At 43.7% G+C, this 18,008-nt stretch overlaps 1 protein-coding gene across 8 annotated transcripts in view; it reads right to left on the bottom strand.

Moving 5' to 3' along the window:
• agap1 (ArfGAP with GTPase domain, ankyrin repeat and PH domain 1) overlaps positions 1 to 18,008 on the bottom strand; it is a 186,048-nt gene that overhangs the window by 125,912 nt on the left and 42,128 nt on the right. For 6 of the 8 annotated variants that reach the window (XM_085152092.1, XM_085152089.1, XM_085152091.1 and 3 more), the window contains exons 2-3: positions 7,935 to 13,517; positions 3,891 to 7,902 (exon numbers count right to left, since the gene is read on the bottom strand). The exons of 1 other annotated variant lie outside the window; for it this stretch is intronic. In XM_085152092.1, coding sequence (XP_085008218.1) covers positions 3,891 to 5,034 — 1,144 coding nt within the window. In that variant the 5' untranslated portion in view covers positions 5,035 to 7,902; positions 7,935 to 13,517. Of the gene's footprint in view, positions 1 to 3,890; positions 7,903 to 7,934; positions 13,533 to 18,008 lie in introns of those variants that run through there. One more of the 8 variants, XM_085152086.1, reaches the window with a different exon arrangement.

Consider the following 18,008-nt stretch of genomic DNA (forward strand, 5'->3'; position numbering starts at 1 on the left):
TAAATGCACAGTTTTCCTCACAGACTCTGGTGCGAGTGCTGTTAAAAATAAAGAAGGCTGATGGTTTCCAGGCCACGGCCTGAAGTCACACTCGGGTCCGGTTATTTTAACACACCACACTCCGCCGGCCTGACCCGCCTGCAGTAATGATACAGCCAAAGTCCCCGCCGGAGACCCAGAACCAGGACAGCATCTGGCCCACTTCTGCTTCCTCGGCTCTGCAGAACAAACTCAAATTAAACCTGCTCTGTGTAGCTGTATCATGGACTATAATGGTCTTTATTGGACCTGAGTGAGAAGAAACTGAGCCAGCTTTAAAGACTGAATGGCCTGCGAACTGACCTCAGCATGGACAAATGAAGTAAATGGAGCTTTCAAGATCAAATCTAACATCTTCTTTCTGTCTGGAGTTCACTAAACTCATCAAGGAGAGGAACATAAGGAAGGAAGCAAGGAAAGAAAATAAAGCAAGGACACAATAAATAGAAGAAAGAAAAGAGGAGCAGATGAAGGAAATTAGGCAGTGAGAAGGAAACAAGCAGACCAGAGGATGGAGAAAAAAGGACATGAAAAAAAAAGTTGAGGAAAGAAATTAAAAGAAAAAAGGAAAAACTGGGCAAACGAAGACAGAAAGCTAGGTGGGAAAAGGAGTCAAGGAAAGACAAATGGAAGGATAAAGGAATGAAAAACATAAAGCAAAAAGAGAAGGAAATAAGGACCCAATGAAGGGAAGATTGATAAAAGGGAAACAAGAAATAAGAGTTAAGGAAAGGAAGAAAAAAGAAAAAGATTCAAGGAGGAGTTAAGGAAACAAGAAAACATTAAATTAGGAGGACACAAGACTAACAAGCAAGGACAGAAGGAAACAAGGAAGGATGGAAAGGTGAGGGAATGAAGAAAGAAAAGAAGGATGAAATGAAGGGATGAAGGAGGAGAAAATTTAGCAAGGAGAAAAGGAAACAAGAAAAGAAAACGAGGCAAGGAAAAGTAGGAAAGGAGAAAAAGTCGAGTTACAGAAAGAGAAGAAATGAAGAACAAACGAGGCAAAGTTAGGATAGCGGACAGGTGACACTTTAAGGAAGGAAACAGAAAATGATGTCAAATAAAGAGAAGGAGATGAGCAAGGAAAAAAGAAAAATAAAAGGAGAAATGAGGAGAAGGAAGTAAGGAAGGAGAAGAGTCATCTCTCCATCATCCCTCCATCTCTGCTCCCTGCTGCAGCATTTCCTCTAATAGGATTTTCTCCCTATTATACCCATTGTAGTGTGTGTGTGTGTGTGTGTGTGTGTGTGTGTGTGTGTGTGTGTGTGTGTGTGTGTGTGTGTGTGTGAGAGGTTTATGTATGGAGGCAAAGCAGAGAGGAGGATCAAAGCTATAACTGAGAAACAGCTCAACTCATCTGGAGGAGCTTCAGCTGCTGAAGAATCACGAGTGTGTCTGTATGTGTGCAGTCGTGTGTGTGTGTCTGTATGTGTGCTGCTGTGTGTGTGTGTTGGGAAAGAGAAGAAGAGTCTTTGAGAAAAAGCAGATAAATTGATGCAAACGTAGACGCAGTAATTGGCATCCAAGACTGTGTGTGTGCATTTTTACAGCCCATATTACTTCTGCATGGCTGCGGATGTAGGTCAAACACACACACAAACACACGCACACATTCCCCTACATTTACTCCCAACAGACACACACACCAGTCGAGTCCATTAAGACAGCGAGGTCAGTGGCTGTCTTTATCCGACAACAATCCCTCACCTCGGACAGAAAAAAAGAAATACAATACAAAATAAAAAAGTTCCCCTCTACACACTGATGAGTAGGTGCTCTGAAATCACCCAATCAGGACGCAGCAGCAGGATGAAGTAAGAGCATACAGGTGTCGAGTCAAATGACAAGCAAAACTGATCGACAGAGATTAAAGTGGAAGACGAGGAAGCTGTCGCTCACAGCGTCCAAACACATTATTTCCTAACTATTAAACACTAATTACAGTTATTATTCTTATTAAAATTATTACTACGGAGAACATGGAATCTTAAAAAAAGGTAACATGAGCTTGTGAAGTCAACATTACACCACATTTCATACCTCAAAACAGACCGAAACATGGACCAAAAGAGCGCAGAGCCCAACAACATTTTCTAAATCATTTACAGCATTTCTGGTTATTATGATTAATGTGGAGCTAATGAAGCCAAACACCCAACGACAAGCATGTATGTCGATGCTAGAAGTTCATTTAGACCTAAGAGTCTAGCCAAATTAAACAACACGGATTATTTTCTTTAAATGCGCCGTTCCTGGTTATTATTATTAGTATCATCATCATCATCATCATCATCCAGCCACTCCCTGAGGCTGCTTCTGCTGGAGGTTTCTTCCTGTTAAAAGGGAGTTTTTTCCTTCCTACAGTTGCCAAAGCACTTACTCACAAGTGGTTATATGATTGTTGGAGTTTTCTCCGTTATTATTGAATGGTCTTTACCTACAATATAAAGTGCCTTGAGGCAACTGTTGTTGTGATTTGGTGCTATATAAATAAAATTAAATTGTTGATATTACTGTGTAGCACGGCATGCTAAACAACCAATATGAGCACCAGAGCGCGCCGGTGTTTCTGATAGGAAAACTGAGCCCTTTTTTTAAACTTCAAAACTGACAGAACGCTGGCCTGAAAGCCGCGTGCAGCATGTTAAACACAAGCCGTAAGAGTGTGTGCGCTCTGCGATGAGGAGCCGTTGTTAAAATGCGCCGCAGCATTTTAAACGCGATGCTTTGTGCCTTCAAACTAGGAGTTAAAAGCCTGGCTTGCCTTCGTCTTGCGGAGGCGTGAACCTTTGAACACGCTGCCAGAAGAGAGAATCAAGTCATTCAAAAACCAAAAGAAACAGAAGTTGAACGTTGAACTTCAAAATAAAGGCCTCCCTGCTGAGGTTTTCTTGGTCAGTGTGAACATGAAAGAGAAAAAGTAACAAAGTAAGAAATCGGGCTGACAGATATTTTCTTGATTAATCTGCAAAATGTGAGGGAACAATGAGAAAAGCAGCATTTAATTGTTCTGCTGCCTTTAGATATTTTAATTTGAAAGGTTTTCCCACACTGCTGAAGGTGTGAACAGCCACACTTTAGCCCCCAGTTTCATGACTTCTCTCAGGACAAACAGGTTGTCTGCAGAAACAACAGCTTACCTGCCAGACGCCGTCATCTGGCAGCTCGCTGGGTTGGGGGGGTTAACGCCTCAGGAATCTCAAACATGTGAAGCCATGCCCTGCACCACCACAACCATCCACCCACCCCCACCTTCTCTGTGTGATCAGACTCTAAACCTGTTAGTCCACCTCTGAGAGACCTGCAGAACCCAACGCCTGTGGAAAGGTCACAGAGACCCTAAGAACAGGACAAAACAGAGCTCCTTCAGAATAAAAGCCTCTAAACAAACCTTGCATCAGCCGAGACAGCTACAAATGATTTCTGCTTTATGTGTTTGTTTCTGTGTTTAGTCTTTGTGGTCCTGCACGGACTCATTTATGGAGCCTTTAAGGTTCCTCTGCAGAGGACAGAGGCTGATGGAGAAAACATCCATCTGTGAGAACAACAACTAATGCACTTCCTCTCATCTGTCATGTTTTCCACTCGTCCCCTCTCTATGGAAAGAGGATGCTGCAGATAAAAGTCAAACTGCTCCCTGTTCCTACTTCCTGTCTGACATTTTTAACCCTTCATTGGCTTTTGTCTCACCATCCTTTGGATGGAGGTGATGGCGCTCTGTCTCATGTTGAATTTGCTGAGCTCTGAGTAATGAAAGACAAACAGCAGCAGAGTCTCAACCAAACACCACCCTGCTGTTTAAAACAAACACACACTTCACACTCAAACCCTTGTGGTCACGTGTTTACCGTCAGCGCTTCCTCCGTTCATGCTCTCTGTGCTGGACTGCGACAGCGCCGTCCTCCGGCTGCGGCGCAGCGACCTGTTGGTGCTAGGGCTCCCCACCGGCGTGGATGTGGAAGCACCGTCCCTCCTGGAGAAGATCCCGCTGAAGAAGCGAACCAGGCGCCGCTCGCTGGAGCGTCCCCCACCTCCCCGCAGCAGGAAGCCTCCACCTCCTGCCCCGACAGCGTCCTTCTCTTCCGCCAGCCGCAGCAGGTCGCTGTTGTCCAGTGTGCGGTTCTTGCTGCCTTGCGCCCTCTCCCAGCGGCTCAGCTCGGACATGGAGTCCGTCTTGTTGAGGACGGCGCCGACCTCCAGTGTCCTGCTCTTCTCTCTGGTGGGGTCGAGGAGGCGGGCTGTGGGGAGCGGCACAGCCGGCTCGTCATTCTTTGCGGTGTCCTGACCGATGCAGCCGGAGCTGCTGTGGTGTTTGTCTTTGGAGAGCGCCCGCAGGCGCAGCAGCTCACCACCGCTCCAGTGCCTGAAGCTGAAGCTGCGGCGCAGCAGACCGGGTGGGCGCTTCAGAGGAGGTGGAGTCTCCGGGGGGCCTTCTATGGACGGCGCCCCGTTACTTTTAGAGTGGGTCAGCTTCCCGACACCGCTCACGGGCTCCAAGCTCTGCTCCTCCACGCTCTTCGCCTTCAGGAGCTTCTTCTTCTTCTTCTCGCCAACACCACCGTTCTCCACCAGCGCCTGTGGTGCTTCCTCCACCTCCCGCTCGCCGCTGTCCTCCTGCCTGGGCTCCGCCAGCGGACTGGTGGCCTTGGCACCCCGCTGCAGCAGCTGCTTCCTGCAGATCTTCAGCCTGCCGAGCTCCAGCTGGCCCGTGCTGAACGTCCTAAAGTTCCGCATGTAGCCGTGGGAAGAAGAGAACTCCTCCGACTCGTCCTCCACCTCCTTCAGCTGCTCCAGCAGACCTCCCCGCTGCACCTCTGCCGACCCCTCACGCCTGAAGGCGCCCACCTTTGGGTTCTCTGCCCGCCGGGGCACCGAGCCCTCATCCTCTAAGCTCTCCCTCTTCACCAGCGTGAGGGAGATCCGGTACACAGTCTTTCTCTGAGGAGCTCCTCTCTCCATCCTCTCAGAGCTGCTACTGTCCAGCAGGTACATCGCCTCCTTCAAAGCTCATGTGAGAAACTGTGAACTGCTCCTTTACTTTAAAATATTCGGATTCAAAGAGAAACTGTGAACTGCTCCTTTAGTTTTATCCTCTGAGCACTAACCTCAGCAGGCTGCTGATGGGTCTGCGGGTAAATCCAGTAAACTAACATGCATTAACTCCATAAACCAGCTCCAAACCCAGGCTTTCCTCTTCATCCAGATGTGTAAACAGCGGTTTGGAACGCAGGAGACACTCGGGGTTCATCCCAGCGGGATTCACGACACACAGGCGCGTCCACCGCGGCTCCCACGGGGCTCACAGCTGAGCTCCTCCCGGTGTCTTAGGCGTCCTGCCCGGTCAGAGGAGGTCCTCACTCCACGCTGAGTCCCGGCTCCAGCTCCAGTGTCTTTACAAACCAAACCGGGCGGGGAGACGCTGTTCGAGTCCCGGACCGTCTCCCATTGTGTGCGCACATCCCCCGCAGCGCAGCGCCGCGCAGCAGCCAACCGGGCCTCTCGCTCCTCAAACCCGCTTCACTTGTGCTCCAAATGCCGCTGAATTTCCAGCTGAAGATCCGGACCCGGACCTCCGCTCACACTTTAACCCGCTGACAGTAAACACCGGACCGGACAGCCACCACACCGTCCTCCGCTGCACTCTGAGCGATCTCCGCTCCACACACACAGACACACACTCAACACCGGCCAGCGGCAGCAAAGGATGATGGGGAAACACGGTGCGGAGACCTCACAGGAGCCGGAGTGTTAAACCACGTGTTTATTATTTACTCTTACAGCAGAGCCTGGGCTATTTTAGAGGCTCTGTTAGCGGTACCAACACAGAGAAGGACGACTTTCTCCTTACTATGGCTAAAATGTATGGAGGCCTGAAGCTGCCAAAATAAAAACAAACCCAAAAAATTTTAATTAAATTAAATTCCAATTTAAAGAAAAACTAAGTGCAAACAGTTTATTTATTCACTCATTCAGACACATTTAAGGAGGACTGAAAATCCCAAATTAGAAAGAAAGAATGAAGTAATAAAATATATATATGCAACAGCTTATTCATAAAAAATATACTAATTGACATTTTAGGCGTTAATTCACTTATTCACTATTTTACTTATGTGTTTATTTTATTGGTTTGTCATTTGAAGCTTGTTTATCTCTATTTTTGTAATACAATTCTTTTGTCCTGCAATATGAAAAACAAACAGGATGGCATTAAGATTTTCTTATGAAGGACCAAAAGTACTAAAATAAAAAATAAACGTGTTAATGAATATATATATATATATATATATACATATATATTAGGGGTGCAACGATACACAAAATTCAGTTCGGTTCAGTTCGGTTCGATACTTTGGTGTCACGGTTCGATATTTTTTCGATACAAAAAAAAGTTCATGCCTTTTTAATTTGTCATTTATTAAAATTATAAATATATATTTTAACTCAAAAGTACAGTTTTTAAATTTAATGTTGCTAAAACAACAAAGGGATAAAGTAATAAATCTATCTGATCGAGAAATCACTCATCTGTGGAAAAGAGAGTTTATTACAGAGAAATGGCTCTTTCCAAAATAAAAGCTATACTATACGCTTCTTCTGGGCTATATTCTCAGCAGCATATTAAACATATCAGGTCCCCATAAGGAGAATCATGTGCTAACGGCTGTCTAAATGACTCGGGTAAAGTTTGTAGCATGCGTGCTTGTTGATTTTGTCTGCTTCCACATGTCTTTGCACTAGGATGATGTCGGTGTAAATGTGCAGTCATATTCGTTGTGTTCCCACTACTGCTGTCAGCGTTAATCTGAAATGACATTAACGCCACAACACGGCAAATCTTCATTAATGAGCTACCGCGGATCGCCCCGTGCGTGGGGCTGGACGGCCAACACATTAACGAGCTAACTGCGCTAACGCACTAGTTCCCACCCATGTAATTGAGCATTGCGTGGTACATCCGACATACTGTTTTACTTTTGTCCATGGCGCGCTTACCTTCAGGGTCATACGTCACATGAAAACCAAAATAGTTCCAAACGCCACATTTGAATTAGCGTGGGGGAGGTTCAATTTGCCATGTTGCAAGGAGAGCTTAACTTCTGTCTCGCTAGCTTGCCCTGCGCTCAGTGAATCTGCGTTCGACTACTCCGCCTAGGCTGCACTGTCGAGTGCAGATCCACTGAACGCTCAACACAGACAGCACCGTCAGAAGAAAAGTTGATAAAATAAATTAAAAATTTTGTATTGTTCAATACATATGCGTACAGAACCGAAAGCACTGTATCAAACGGTTCAATATTGATACGAATATCGTTGCACCCCTAATATATACATATACACACATATATACATATACATACATATACATATATAATATATATACACTTGCAATTATTTTGTTTTTTAATTATCTATTTTTATTAAGCAATATTATTATTTATTATTATTTTGATAATTTTTTTCCCTTTTCTGGCAGTTTCAGTCTTCCATACTTTGGATACTGAAGCATGGATTTTATATTCTGGAGCAGGTTTCTGTCAAGTTCTCCCTGCAGCAGGCTGGAAACTTTCCTAAAATAAATGCTGAGGACCTGATGACCCTAAGCTGTGGCTTTACTTCCTGCTCTGATCTACATGTAAGTCAGCAGGGCAGTAGCGGGGTCACGCGAGAGCAAACTCCAGCTCTGGTTTTACCATCTGCACCGCCTCCTCTAAAGCAGGGGTGGAGCCTCCTCTTTCTCCTCTCTGTCTGTCAAGCTCTTTGAAGCCTCGCGGGCAGCCATGGAGGCAAAAGCTGCACCCAGAGGGGCACAAAATCAAATTTGAGGTGGAAGAAGCAGCAGAAAGAGGAGCTGAGGAGCTGAGGAGCTGAGGAGCTGAGGAGCTTCTGACGGTGGAACACACACAAACATTTAAGTGATGTTTAACTGAACCTGAGTGTGCACTGATTTAATCCAAAACAGTAAGCAAGAAACATAAAAATAAAGACGCAGAAACTGAAAAGTCTGAAAGAGGTCTCCATCTCCAGAGGAACTACTAAATTCCAACATAGATCTGAGTTTCTCCCTCCTGTTTTACAGTCTCTGAAACACCGGGCTCATGTTGATGATCGCAGTAATAACACACTAAGGAGTTCAGCCTTAGTGAAGTTGAGGAAGTGATTCTGCCTTTAGGCTGGATATCTCCCCAACCTATGAAGTTATGAGGAAACGAAATATGATGGAAAAGTGGCTTCCTTAGATCTGCACACTGGAACAATATGAAGCTGCGGGCTTCTGGGCTGTTAAAGAGCAGATTGAAAGAATAAATCCACCTTAAAAACATTGTTAAACCTTCAGGTACCCCACAGCAAAGATTACACATATGCTGTGTTTAGGGGGGTCCTCTTGTGTTTAGACCCAGCGTCACTATGAGCATGTGCAGCTTCATCACCGCTCCAACTTTGAAATATTTAAGGTGGAAGTGAGAAGTGGGTCTGCGGTTGCTGTTTGTCACGTGACCTGCGCCTCTTTGATCAGTTTCTAAATTAAAGCGAAATCCTGAGTGGAAACTTGTTATCTCAGCGCTTTCTTTCATCACGACTTCTCATCTCTGAAGTGCCTCCCTTCATCTCCGAGGAGGAGGAGTGCGGGGGAGGATTAACTCACCCTCCTCTTCCTCACCGTCAGGCCTCGGCCTCTGACGCTGGGTGGATGATTAGTGGGATTAATCAAGATTAGACGAGCAGCTGAGGGCAACTTTCTCCTTCCACTTTTTGGTTGGGAAGCACATAAAGTTGGTTAATGTGCCCCCCCCCAACGAGACACCGAACATCAAACGCACCTCCACCTGACGACAGACGGACGGAGAGGGTCGCCGCCACTCGAGCACAGGTGGAAACAGCTGGTCGGAGATGGGTAAAGGCTGCCGTTGTCACACGAAGCTAGAAACATCGTGCATCAAGGTGAGGAGGGGGCAAGTGGAAGCAAACTCCACGCCGAGATGGCAAATTACACGCCAACGCACGCTGCACCTCCGTGACATCAAACACACCTCGCAGCCTTTCATCCCGCAGCAGCCTCGGACTCAGACGTGAGATAACTCAAGTGATGTCACAGCCACCAATGCAGCTCCTGACTCCGGCGGGGGAGTCTGTCACGGCAGGTGGAGACATGAAAACCGTCTTCTGCATGTTTGTCACAGAGCAGGCGGAAGTTGGATGCCACACCGCCACAAACATCACGACACAGACTAATCTGTTAACCTGTTGCAATGGACATGTGGGTCAAGATGGTCAGCACCTCCATCAGTCCAACAACCAGCGAGTCCTTGTGTTTCTGAAGGTTTGGTTCTCAAACCGGAAAAAAAAACAGCGACCTGTCCTGAGGGACAGTCTGTGTTCTGGAGTCTGTGTACGGCTCAGCTCAACACCTGCAATCAATTTATTCGTCCAATCGGGCAACCATGAGGTCAGACCTTGGTCTGGACACGAGAGCTTCAGTTCATGGACACAAAACGTCACGTTTTTTGGGTCCATGAGCACAAATGTGTAAGTAGTGTATTTCAACAGTAAGTATATTAGTGTAGTAATCTGTTGTGGTGAAGATGGAGCTGAATCTGTCAACTTGTTGGTCGATCTACCATCCTTCCCTCACCCATCAGGTCGTGGATACAAGCAGCAGAATTGAGCTTCTCCATTTAGACTGATGCTTCACAACCTTAATCTACATATTCAGATATTTTGTGCGCAGAATATAACGTCTTTGGAGGGTCCTCATGGCAACCAACCTTTAAAAGACATGGCAACCGATGCATTTTAACCCAAACCTAACTCACCAGTTTTTCTTCCATAATATATCTTTTTCTAACCCTAGAACACTAACGTGAGCTTCTAAGACTTAATAGGTTAATAGCTTTTGAAGGCTTTAGGTTGCTGGCTAAATAACTGGTACAAACATAGTGAGGCGCTCTCCCTGTGAGGGTGCCCTCCCTCTTAAAAGGTAAAATCTGCAGCAGAAAGCAAACAAAGACTGAAATTATGTCTTTTTTCTACCCTCTGCAGGTAAAAGAGTGCTCAAGGGCACTTAGATGGTGGGTGTTTTTGGTCAGGAAAATGACATGGTCTCATCAAAGTCAGCGCTGTGTTAATTCCATTCGATCAGCTCGATCAGAGCTGTCTGCGGTAAGAGGCTGCTTTATCTCGACGTCCTCCAAAATGAGCTGTTAGTTTTTGTGTGTGTGAGGATTTGTTTTCTCTTTCCTCTCGTTAATCATCTCATGACCTCCCAGATTTATCTGGTGACCCCATGTGGGGTCCTGACCTCTGACAGATACCAGTGAGAGGGATTTATAGCCGGCGCACTTTCAGGAAGGTTATTTCTCATTTTCCTGTGAGTTTAAGCTTCCTGGTGCAGGCTGTTTGCAGTAAAGTTGGAATCTGAGCGTCCGCAGAGGTCTGCAGAGCTTTAATCTGTCCTTGGCTCTCTGGGGACCCCGCCGCCGCCACTACCCTTATCGGGCCCTGCAGCACCCAACCCCGGCAAGAGCGTGGACAAACACCGCCACATCAGAGAGGGTCACTGCGGCGAGGTTTATAGAAGGAGACACAAAGCAGCTGGATATTTGAAATGGTGATCTGCGAGCACAGCGGGATTAACCGGGGGTCAACTGCAGCCGGCAGGTGGAGACTGAAAACCGATTGAGGAAAAGATGGAGACATGGCTGTTAAATGGGATTACCAAGAAGTGTCTGGAAACAGCTCTGCTGCTGCATTTAAGGCAAAGGAAAAGCCTTAAAATAACATTTGAAGCCTTGAATGAATAGAAATCACCTCTTCAGAAACACTTTACTGCTCCTAAGATACTATACACGCGTCTTTTTCCTGGGTTTTCAACAGATCTTGAATTCACATCTTCCTTATGGTTTGGGAGCAACATTGGGGAAACAAGCCTCTTTCTTCAAGGCAAATTTCACTTTATCTTCTTTATTTTAGTGGCTTAGAAACAGGCTGACAGCTATAGGTTATCTTTAATATAGACTCAACACATGTTTAGTTTTCTCTGAGGCCTTTGGAGATACAGTGAGTGCCGATGTAATCCGTCCAAACTCGCTCTCTAAAAAGGGATTTTGAGCAACTGCCCTCATGATTATTGGGAAAATACTACTCACTGATATCCTGCAACTATTTACAGTTTAATAAAGGCCAAAGCTAAACCCTGCCGGTGTCCTTTCAAGATATATTAGTTTTAGATTTACTTATATTTAGATGTTTCAATTCTAAATGCATGCAGACACCCTTTAATAGAGACGATTAAGCAACACTGAAAAGGTTTGAATTAATCTTTCTGTGGATCATATTTCCAGCTCTTGATTCTGAAATGACATAAACACCCACAGATGCAAAATAAGGCCATTTATTTTATGGGTTTTACATAAACACACTAGAGTCTAGTGTGAAGAAGTCTTAATAATATACTTTATAACTAATAGCAGTCATTTGAATGTACTATGAAGAGACTGATCTGTTTACAGGCCAGTCACTTCAGTCACTTTGGGTCTCAGCGAGCGTTACATGAGTACAGATGCATAAATCATAAAGTTATAAAACAAGACTCATTTTAAAGCACTGATACTGATCAATACATCAGGAACATCAGGCGAGCTCAGAGGTAAACTAAGAGAGAGAGAGAGAGGTGGTGTATATCTGCTGACTGACCATCCCAGCATCCATCTGCTGTGTCGGCACGCTCTGGCTGCATCACATGGAATATGTATGCAGCTCTGCAGACACTGCCAAAGCGTGTCTGACACGCCGCACCACCACGAGGGAGAAACACACACCTCTGTATATCAAGTCGAGTCGGGCGTTTCTGGGATTAACTGCTCTGCCCTTAAAATGTGTTAAAATGACCGAAACAGCCGGAGACGTTTACTCGATACGCAACGCTAGACAGATCTCATCAAACTGCAAATATATGTTGAACTGTGGTGGAGGATTTCAGCTTGACAAATCATTTTAAACTGTCAGAGAAGAGCTGATGAAGCAGAGGCGGCGTATAAAAACTGTTTACCATGAATAAAAATCAATAACATAGCTGTTTAAATTAAACCTGCATTCAATCAGTTTTAATATTTCCGTCATTCTATTTTTGTCACCAAGGAAACATCTCGCATTCATAAAAGGCTGATGAACATCTTTGAACACTCACAACTAATATTCAGAGCTGCTTGGCCCGCCCCCAAAGTTCCTGTACGTAGAATTTAATTTACACCAGGGTGCCTTCAGCCCCCCAAAACCTACAGAGTGAAAATTTGAACAAAAATAGGCACAGTGTCAAAAGTTTTCAACAATAACTCTTGAGTATTCTTTATAGCAATAATAACAATAATAATAACTAGGAGTTTGTAGGTACACATAGGTTCCAGTCGGATGGAGACCTGTTAAAGTTACAGTCTGTAGACGATCGCTTGCAGTTTTGTTTACTTACTCTTACTGTCGTTGTGGGACAAAACATCACCCCAAAACATTAAATTTAGACTGTACACCATAACTTTTCCCTTCTCAGTAGAAGGCTGTAAGCCTGCTGTTTACCTCAGCTGTCAATACTGGGTGAAGAGCCTCCACCTGTATTTAGTCTGAAAGAGGGAGTACAACTTTGTAAAAGAAGTCTGACACAGGTCAATTAGTCAGAGAAGATCATCTGACTAATGACAGCCATTAGTCACGTTAGTGAGGACATCCTGAACTTTTCTGTCAGTAAGGCTGCTGTTGTTACCACTGAGTACAGTATCCTTTTTTTCTTCCTGTTAAATAACCGTAAAATATATTTGACTATACCTTTAACGCAAACTATCAGGTCTGCAATGATGGGGAAAATCACTGGTGTATTTGTATTTGTGTGAAAAAGCCAGTACAAGAACATTAGTTTTACACTTCCTGACAACAGGTTAAAGACGAGCTCCTGTGACAATCAAGTTTAGCAAACACCCAGCGGGGAGCACTCTAATCAAACATGACACACACGCACACACACACACACACACACACACACACACAAACACAAACACACACACACACACACACGCTCATCTTCCTCATCCGGCAGGAGTTCAGGGTTTTTCTTCTGCATCAAAGACTTAGGGAGCAGTGGGAGGTACAACACCCTCCCTTCCACCTACTGCCTCACGTTCTCCCTCAACCCCTGGAGACGGGGGAAAATGGGTCAGTTAGCAGAGGGGGGCGGAGGAGGGAGAGAAAGGGGGGAGCAGGCAGGGAGTGTCCCCCTCTGGTAGGAGGAAGGAGGAGAAAAAGGAGGTGCTGCACATCTGCACACTCATAAACATGCTTCACTTAAAGAAGCTAACTCAGCTTCAACAGCTAAAATCTAATGACTCAAAAGCCCAGAAGTCAAAGGTCAAACAGCAAATAAAGGAGACATTGTCCTGTTTTAGGCTACAGAGGCGACCAACAACTAAACGCAGTGTTACTTCTCTTACCTGTGATTGGAGGAGGTGGACAGGTGAACCAACATCAGGAGGACATGAGGAGAGAGAGGAGAAGAGAAACAGTCACAACATGCGTCTGCAAACAGGGATAAACTGCATTAGTCAGACAAATTACAATGAAGCTTTGCACATGTGGAGACATCTGGAGAAATAAATCAGGTCAGCGTGTTGTGTTGCAGATTTCAGTTTTCTTTCATTAAGTTTGAATGTTAATAATAACAATAGGTTTGAATAATAAGAACAACTATGGAGGTACATGCTAAGGTACACACAAGTTCACACAAATAACACAACGAGAATTAAAAAAAAAAAAAATTACGCTATTCATACCTACCAGACTTCATTCACAAAAACTGATTTTTCCTCACAGAAAACAGGAGCTGCTGTGTGATTTTTGTTTTTGACCCATTTATTCAGATCCAAACTAACTCCTTATAACCCCAAGTTTATACAATTTAACCAACTAAACAATCAAGGCAAAAGTAGGCAAACAAATTCTGTTGTGAGGTAAAATTCCTGTTTTTGTGAATGGAGTCTGGTGGAGAGGAGCGGCTTCACTTTCTTGTCAGAAAGAGCAAAGAAATTGGTGAAAATGATCAAAATAGAACATCCACTTAAGCCATGTTGATTTTTTTTATTGATGCCAGACCAGTGCTCCTTGGAGGCTTACTCTAGTGCCACCTACTGCACATAACACACAGACAGTGGCTCAGATTCTGATACAACCTCACTACAAAGAAACAGGGGCGTCCCCAGCTGACAGGAAACCGTTTTGACTCTGAAACAAAATGATTCTGAACACTAAATGCTTTTAAATATGATGTATGACATTATCAGGCACTTGTGTGTAGACCCTGCCCTCTCGGCTTTAATGATGTGTGGGGATTTCCTTTCTTTGGTTCCCACATCATTAGGAAACCAAACACACATAGACTCCCATCGCACAGGTGACCTTGACCAGATTTATGCAAATCAAAAATGGAGATGAGTGAATGTGGAGATAAGGAGAGGGAAGAGAAACCTGCCCCACCCCACGCTCCAGACGCCCAGTCTGTTGCCATGGAGATGCAAATGGAGGGGCAATGAGAGGGGATGGGAGGGGGCCGGGCGATGCACGGCTGGCTTGGCACCTGAAGGGTGTGTGTGTGTGTTTGCTCACTGAGCATGTGCAGACACATAGGGCAGCTTCTCTCCAAGAGACATGAGGATCATGTGGTTACCAACCTCAAACCATTAAAAAGCTACGGTGGTCTTTGACGTCAAATCGTATACACGAGCATTCTTTATCCCTGTGCTTTTACTCATAAACGCTTTCTCATTAAAAAGACAAAAACTGCAGTTCCTCTAATGTCCACTAGAGACTGGCTCCAATGGTGAGTGTGTCCCCGCAGAAATTAAAATGTCCAACAAACTTTCAAATTTTCCCCTTCATAACAACTATATAGAGAGTGAAGGGTTTTATAACTGTATTAAGGTTAACAGTTTCTATTGTTAGGGGCGTGGCCTCCTTGACTTACAGAAATAGACCTGGACCACGTTTGAACCGATTTGTGGGATTTGGTAATAAGCTGAATCATGTCATCAGCGTAACGTCAAAGTGTATGTTTGGTCTGTCCTTTCTGGAGCACTTTTGAATCCAGTTGTCTGACAAGTAATTTGGCTTATTGTGCGGTTAATTATACTAACAGACAGTCCAATAAGTCTGTGCTCCGGATGCAGCATCCTAAATAGGCTAGTTTAAGTTACGTGACAATTCAGTCCTACACATATATGATCACTTGTGGCTCCACAAAGGAAAAATGGTGGTGGCTATAAAGCTACAGAAGGTTCAAAACTGGACTTAACAATATGTTTGGTGAAGTCCATGTTAAGCTCCAACTTTGGTGGGATACAAAGACGACAATAAGGAACATTATAATAACAGAAAGTGCTGTAAAATTCATTAATCTGAATTTACAAAATGGGGTGAAATTGACTACTTAATCACCTTTAAGTTAAAATATAGCCTTTTTTTGTTTTGACAAGAGGCTATAGAATAACGACAGACCAATACTTTGGTTTAACAGTATTTTAAAACTTAAAAAATAACTCACAATTTTAAAAAAAAGAAGAAAAACTGGCTTAATTATGGTTTGTTTTTGAGGGATTTTCCAACTTCTTATAAACAAAAGAGCAAAATGAACATTAAAGAGACGGAAAACAATGAGAAAAATGCATCCGATATGACCAGCAGATGTTTAAGGAACAACAAAACAATAAACGGCATAAAACTGGCAGCGAAACGGGATGCTGCTGCAGCACAGATGGAGCCCAGCTGATTATGAATTCACGAATATCTGAAAACAACTAAAAATCACAACTGAAACACACACCTTCAAGTGTGTGTAAGTGTGAGGGAGTGATCAGGGGCTGCAAACAGCTGATGTCCAATAATCCCACAAGAGGTTTGAGTGCACACAAGCTACTGCACATAATGTGTTTTAATCTGGTTACAATAGCTGCTCGACCAGACACTGGTCTGAAGTTATGCTGCATTACAACGAGGCCGGTGATTGGTTCATGGCCAGGAAGCAAAGAGTAGGAGGAGGAGGAGGCAGACCAGGAAAGAGGGCGGCGAGGAGGAGGAGAAGGGGGCAGCTGGGGGTGAAATGATAACAGCACTAATCCCAGATAAAGAGGAGCAGGTGGAAACTGGCATAAGAAGTGGAAAATATCTTCAGCTATTAAGAAAAGCTGTAACCACTATTTATTGATGATCCGTTGGTCCACAACAATAACTCAAAATGACAAAAAAGAACCAAAGTGATGTCCTCTGAATCATTTTCTTAGATTAAAGACATGAATGACAAATGAATACAAAAACCAATAAAATATAATAAAATATCACCAGATGTCTCTACATGAAATGCTGAGTCCTGCTAATTGACAATCTTGCAATTATTTTGATATTCTTTTTTAAGGTAAAATGTGAAAAAGTTCCCAAAGAATAAGATTTGGTGGTTTCTTTCTTTATGTTGAGGTTTGGGATGGGAATGAAGAACTGGTTTGAGTTAAGAGCCTGCAGAAATCCATGTCCAATCCATCAAAAGTGTTTTATTTTTATCAATGATGACATATTTACATGAACATCAAAACATTTCGGAGAGAAAAATGTAATTATTTTGGGGAAAAAGCTTAAATATCATAAAAGAAATGCCCTCACTTTTCACGAGGTAAAGGTTTAAATATTTTGACTTGAAAATGTTGAAATGTTAAAAAAGGAAAAATTTAAAGTGGGAAGTCCGATATTTGAAATGTAAGTTAAAGGTTTTGAGACTGAAAGTAAGGCTACAATTAGAAAGCTGAACTATTTAAACAGTGAAAAAGTTGTTTCTGTTGATTGTTGCCCCTTTCAAACACTTAACGACATTTAACTCCTGATTGATCTGATAAGTTATAAGAGAGGGGATAATTTCTTCATCACGCCGCGAGTGTGTGCTGCAGAAATTCAGCAGAGACTCTGGAGACGTGCTCAGGATTCTCTGAGAAAATGTCACACAGGAAGAGTGTGCGTGTGAGTGTGTGCTGTGCATCATGAGGCACATACATAACATGCACACGTGCACATACATGTAATAAATGCCCTAGAGGCATCATTAGAAAGTAGAGAGGGGGATCCATTAATTATTCAGAGCCTGTGAATAGTCCCGTGTGTGTGTGTGTGTTTGTGTGTGTTAGTGACAGGGATCACAGGCAGCTAATTGGTTCCCACCAATCACAGAGCACCATGCATCAGAAAACCGTGATCCAGTCAGATTAACAGCAGCAGCAGAACAGTTGATTAATTCAGCAACTTTTAGGGCAACATTTCTGCCTGGTGACAACATTTTTACATAATTAGACAGTCAGATAGTTTCCCTGCAGACATCAAATACACACAGGGCTCTTCACAGTTAGTATTTTTTACTCTTGTGTGGAAAGAGTTACAAAAATACATACACATAAAATACTAATAAGTACACAGGGATAATTTACAAAAGGCAGAGAACTATGTTGCAAATTTAAAGAATCCAATCTCTTTAATGGGATCTTCCTCCACCTTTCCACCAAATTTCACAAAATTCTGCTCAGAAGTTTCAAAAGATCACAACACCAATGACCTAAACATCAAAGTATTCATACATGAATTTACCCTATGTGCCCTGAAAAGTTGATCCATGAGCATTATAAGAAAACTACTAGAAAAATATTGCAGGATTATTTAATGCACATTTTAACTTTTTCTTTTCTTTAAACTTTAGGATCCCCAAAGCTCGGTGTAGATTCTAGGAGTGAAAATGTAAAACCAACTTCATAAAAGCAACGACTGAACAAAGACAACTATTAATTAGGGACTGGTTTGTTTCTCCAGCTGAACATTAAAGTAAACAGGTCCTTGACAGCATGTGTTCGGGGTAGGCTAACCCACTGGAACTTTGCATTCAAACATGGACATTTTCAGAG

The sequence above is a fragment of the Neolamprologus multifasciatus genome, chromosome 23, assembly GCF_963576455.1.
Source record: "Neolamprologus multifasciatus chromosome 23, fNeoMul1.2, whole genome shotgun sequence".
Classification (NCBI taxonomy): domain Eukaryota; kingdom Metazoa; phylum Chordata; class Actinopteri; order Cichliformes; family Cichlidae; genus Neolamprologus; species Neolamprologus multifasciatus.